The sequence below is a fragment of the Vollenhovia emeryi genome, unplaced genomic scaffold (assembly GCF_000949405.1).
Source record: "Vollenhovia emeryi isolate VEMERY1.0 unplaced genomic scaffold, V.emery_V1.0 DF939271.1, whole genome shotgun sequence".
NCBI lineage: Eukaryota > Metazoa > Arthropoda > Insecta > Hymenoptera > Formicidae > Vollenhovia > Vollenhovia emeryi.
The window spans coordinates 369282-375128 of record NW_011967095.1 but is presented as its reverse complement, the minus strand read 5'-3'; the positions used below and the strand labels follow the sequence as shown (position 1 = coordinate 375128).

The window sequence follows — 5847 nt, the reverse complement described above, 5'->3', positions numbered from 1 at the left end:
TCGATGTTCCTCGACGCTCCGGATCACTCGCGACACTCGCGGAACCAACGAAATGACGCCATTGACGCGCACGTTCGGAAGAATAGAAGAATGCGAGCTCTCGGGGAGGGGGGGGGGGGCGTCGCGCCGGCTCGACGGAAGCCACACGCCGATCACGAACACGTCTCGTGGAGTACAGCGACGGAAAACGCGCGACCGCGCGGGGTGAATCGACGCGATCGTTCGAGCTGTCGCTAGATACTGTCTTGACACCGGCTCGTTGCGCGAAATCCACCGGGGAGACGGATGAACGGCCGGCGAAGACGCCGTGCGAAACCGCGATTCGTCTTCGTACCGGCGTGAACTGAGCGGCGCGTCGCGAAACTCGATCACGTGATACTCGCGGCCAACCTCGCGCGCCTGAATAGCGCGCGTTCAGTCGAATTCTTTGGCGACGTGATTAATGAGCCTTTTGTTTATTAGGACGCTGGAACGTGGCATTGCGTGCGCTATTGCCATGTTAGAAGTTAGTCGAGGAACTGAGCGATTATATACGTACGCCAACTAACGTTTGAATATCGTAGCTTGTGGAAAACTGAGCGGCGTAGCGCGCGTACGAAATGTGACGAAATGAATAGTCGAATTGTTAAGACGCGTGGATTCCCGGCGAGAAATGACGCGTCGATCGACGTCGAATCGACATCGGCGCCGTCAAATTGACGTAGATTTGACATCAATTTGAAGGTGTCGATGCGACGTCGATCGACCAGTCATTTCTCGCCGGGTTATAATGATTGGAATAAAATTGGCGCGTCGTTAGAATAAATGCAACTGACAGTCCGAGAAACGTGCTGCGTTAAAATCGACTGGCAATTCCAAGCGCGACGCGTAAACGACGTGTAATCGCGACAAAGAATCGCGGTTTACGCTGATATTTTAGATAAATTGGTCTCGTGAAACGTCCACGTTGACAAAAAGCTCAATATGCACGTCGTTTCTCGTTACAAGTTGTAGAAACTTAATCACCGATCGACGAACGTCACTTGCTACTAATGAGCGTGTACAAATTGATAGCGATTTATCGCCACACACTTCGCGATCACGTCCCGGAAACTAATAACGCGAAAGTAACACGACGCACGGAGCGACTTTCGACGCCGCCCGCCGGCTCGGGGTTCGGCGAGCGAATGATAGCGCGACCTTCACGTGAACACTGGTATGCGGAGCGTCACAAAATACCGGCGAACAAAAAAAAACGTACGTTGAGAATTCGTTGTCTCACGCCTAAGAAATATGAAATTTACCTAAATCGAAGATCCTATAACTAATATTTCAAGTTACTTTGTACGACACGACTGTTGCTACACGTTTTCCTATTATTCTGCGTATTGGTATTGAGGGTAATTATGCATAAAAGCGACTTCCTCTCCGATTTGTTTTATTTTTAAATATGTTGTTGGGGATGTCTTCTCGAGTCATTTCATATATATATATATATATATATATATATATATATATATATATATAAGGGGCGGACTCAAATAGTTTCGGAGATACAGGCTGGAAAAGGTTACAAATAATAATATAGGTTTGTAATATTTCACGTATACCGAGATCCACCCCCACCCATCCTTGCATGCGGAGAGGTGCGGTAGTCCCTGTTTGTTTGCGGAGATACAGGCTGAAAAAGGATACAAATAATAATATATATTAGGTTTGTAACATTCCACGCATACCGAGAGCCACCCCCACCCATCCCTGCATGCGGAGAGGTGCGGTAGTCCCTGTTTGTTTACGTTTGAAAGTCTTCACATATTTCCGCCAAAGAATATTTATCGTTCACTTAGAGATCGTCACAGCGTATAGAAGTGTTTCGGAACGTGAACAATAATGAAACTAAACGATTGAGTCCGGCCCTTATATACATATATATATGAAATGACTCGGGAAGACATCCCCAACATATTTAAAAATAAAACAATTCGGAGAGGAAGTCGCTTTTATGCATAATTACCGTATTGAGGTTTAAGATAATGATTGACTTCGTTCAATCGAGAAAGTGTTTTGAAACGAAAAGCATTGTTAGTTGAATTGAAATTGAAGATGAACTGAGAGATATTGCCTTAATTTAGTTGATGTAATGTATACATTAATTGCAAAATTATTAAGTAAATTATCTAGCTCCTTACTTTAATAATAATATAAACAAGAATTTCCGCGCTCGATAAACCTCAATAATCGATGAGATTTGAAACACTTGCGTATCCCCTTTTTTAAAAGGGTAACAAACGAGTATATTATTATCGCCACTTGTAAAGCGCTAACTTGAGATTGGTATTTTTAATTAATTTTTTAATTGATCTTTAAATTTGTCCTTCAATCAAGAAGAGAGATTGTAAAACGAAAATTTAAATTACCTGCTTTTATGGCTGTTGCGCGAGGGAAGTTAAATTTTGTTGAACGCGGTTGCTTTACGTTTGCCCGGCAATTCCATTTGCAAGTTCAACACAGATTTTCGATTTATGAATTTTCAGTTAATAATATTGCGCTCGTTCCATGGTTGTTTACAGAAGGATCGTCGAGTATCAGTACTCCTGAAAGCGGAGCGGAGAAACGACAATCTCCCATATATTTTTCTAGTTTAACAGCAGTATTTTTTTTAAAAAAAAACTTTGTTTTTCGCTCTCCGACAAAAAAATACGCCAAAAAATCTGTTATCCGGAGCAACATTATAGTATAAAAAATATTGCGACGGCAAACAATAATTCAATGCTTCAACCGACCTGGCCTTTTCGTATAATCGTGGTGAATTAAATCGACCGGCGCATTATACAGATACGAATTCGCGTATTGTGTTGTACAAATGGCTCTTGTGATGGCCGCCTACCAAGTGGAAATGCCCTCGCGATGTTTTCGCATTTTCCCCGCTTATCCGCTACTTCGCTATCGATTTTCATTTCGCTATTGCCGATATAAAAATCATGAGAATTCAGTTGTATAACGCAAAAGTATCGCGATTTGCGTACACTCTCAAACGTACCGAAATCGTATTAAATTCTGTGAACACGAAATTAATTTCATCGTTTCGGTAAATCAGGCAGATTTCTCTGCCAAATTAATTGCACGCGATTTATCGCTAGAGCGCCAAAAATATATAAGTTAACGTTATTATAAATCATCAGTATGTGTAAAGGCATATCATTGTAAAGTATATTATCAATATACCTTCGAATATAGATTTATAAACTTTACAATGTAACATGTATCAACAGATATTTCAAATCGTGCCTCTTAAATTTGTAGTAAATACACTGAGAAAAATTTTCATCTGATAAACCAATTAAACAGCGTTTCCCGATGAGCAACTTTTCCGATTAAATTATGAATACATCCGACGAAATTTATCCGATGAAATGCAGTGACCGATGAAACTTGATTGAAAAACCGATCATATTTTTCATCGAATATACAATCTAGTCGGATATATCCGTTTGTTATTATTGTAGTAATTGGATTATCCGATTATATTTAATTGGACATTTTTCTCAGTGTACACAGTTGAAAAAGTGTTCAATTTAACAGATATCCCATGTCCCAAACGGTCCACACAAATTTTTCTGTTAATTTAACAAAATATGGATATGTTAAATGATCACCCTAATACTCTGTTAATATTTTAACACAAAATAAATGCATATTTCAAAACGATTTGAAACAAATTTTGTGTAAAATTGACATATTTTTAATGACAAAATGAATTTAAAATTTTTACATTTTACAGATGTAATAAGTCAAACGATGGTTCGAAATCACCCTCACTTATGTTATATAGAATAAAATCAACATTTTATTCTGTAAATTTTAACAGATAAATTTTGTTATTAATAATATAGATGATATGTATTGCGTCCGATTAAAAAATAAGTACACATTGTGTTGTTTTAACATTTCTTTTCAGTTATTTTAATAATTTTACGTTTGAGGTCAATTAACGCAAGAGCAATATGTCAAATTAACACGTAATGCGTTAAACATTTAACACAAAAATTTTAACAAGGAAACACAAATTTTCCAACTGTGTAGTAAATATCTTTCAAGTAAAGCGATAGATTACTCAACTCGATCGTTTCCTACGTATAAATATCTAATAATTGCACATGCACTGATGATAAAAATGCATTAAATTTCAGCCCTGCGATATATGGTCGATGGGGATAACGATGTACGCGCTTGTGATCGGAGATCTTCCTTGGCGCGCTTCCGATAGTACAACCATTCAAGAGAGCGTTCGTTCGAAGCCACTCGTGTTCCCCGACAATCGCTTGTCCTCGGAATTGCGATATCTAATTGAGGGGATGCTGGATAAGTCGCCGGAAACCAGGCTCACGCTCCCGAAGCTGAAGCAGCACCCGTGGTTGACGAATAACGCGACTGAACCACTGCCGGCCGAGGTCGACAACTGCCGCTTACGGGTCACCGTCACCGAGGAGGAGGTCATAAGACTCGGCACTCTGCTCCTCGTCAAGAATATGCTGAAACAGCACAGCTTTCAGGTGGGCGGAGTATATGTAATTAACCCTAAGGCTCGGTCTCACCAACGTTCTTTAACTTTAAGCTCAGCTCAATTTTCTTTGTCTCTTTCCAACTGTTACTTTCGAAAGAGGCAAATTAAACTAAGATTAAAATTAAGAGACGTTTGGTGAAACCGGGCCTAAATACGACAATGCTGTGAAAACGATCTTGAAACTGCACGACAAGAGAAACCGTCAACAGAGACGTTGCGTAGAATTTAGAAATACAATGTTAAATCCAATGCTTTTTGTGTCATTGTCGCGTGATTTTATTAAATTTAGTTTTTACTAAATTAATAAAAAGTTGTGAACCAAAGTACCGAATACGTTTAGTCTTCGTAAAAAAATGCCAAGTATTTTTTTCCCCCTCGATGGATGTGAATGCTCTACAATGTTATACAATACTACACAATACTAATACACTGAGAAAAATGTCCGATTAAATATAATCGGATAATCCAATTACATGATAACAAACGGATATATCCGATTAAATTGTATATCCGATGAAAAATTTGATCGGTTTTTCAATCAAATTTCATCGGTAATTGCATTTCATCGGATAAATTTCATCGGATATATCCATAATTTAATCGGAAAACGTAAGCGGAAAAATTAACCATCGGACATACTATTTAATTGGTTTATCCGATGAAAATTTTTCTCAGTGTATTTTACTGACATCTCACGATAGCAAGTCGTTGTTAACATAATCGCGATCCTAGTGACTCGAGAATCAAACTTCAAATTTTAATCTTATCAAAAAGGTTCGAGTATTTGCTAAATAGACGTGGGTTTCCGCTAAATAACATTTAAATCTCAGTTAAATGGAATTTATTTAAATTTCTTCGATATGTTGCTAATAATATGATCCTTCCATAATCCAACTGTAGAACAGTAACGGGAAGAAATATATGGTAATGTTAATTAAACAGTTTACAATTGTCTTGTAAATCTCGATTCACTTGAAATTAAATGAAAAATTGTAATGTTACTAAATATTCATTTCTGACTTAATTAATTTCAAAAAGTTCTTCATTTTGCTTCCTCATAGAGGAAGCTTTAAGAGAGAAATCTAACTTTACTACGATGTTTCTTGAAAGTATTCAAATTATTCTTATTTCCTTGTGGCGATCGTGGCACAGAGGATTGTGCGCTGGTCTGGTAATCCGAAGACCTGGGTTCAAAACCAAACAAAACATTGTTGGTTTTTCGTTCGATCGCCACATAGAGAAGTGGATGTAGAGAGAGATGTTATAAGAGGTTTGGGCACGTTCAAAAGTAAAGTGTGCAAATT

The 5847-nt window shown here is 38.5% G+C and overlaps 1 protein-coding gene across 2 annotated transcripts in view; it reads left to right on the top strand.

Annotated features, from left to right (window-relative positions):
• LOC105559446 (calcium/calmodulin-dependent protein kinase kinase 1) overlaps positions 1-5847 on the top strand; it is a 74427-nt gene that overhangs the window by 60431 nt on the left and 8149 nt on the right. For both annotated transcript variants that reach the window (XM_012007730.1, XM_012007729.1), the window contains one exon: positions 4170-4532. In XM_012007730.1, the coding sequence (XP_011863120.1) occupies positions 4170-4532 (363 nt within the window). The remainder of the gene's footprint in view (positions 1-4169; positions 4533-5847) is intronic.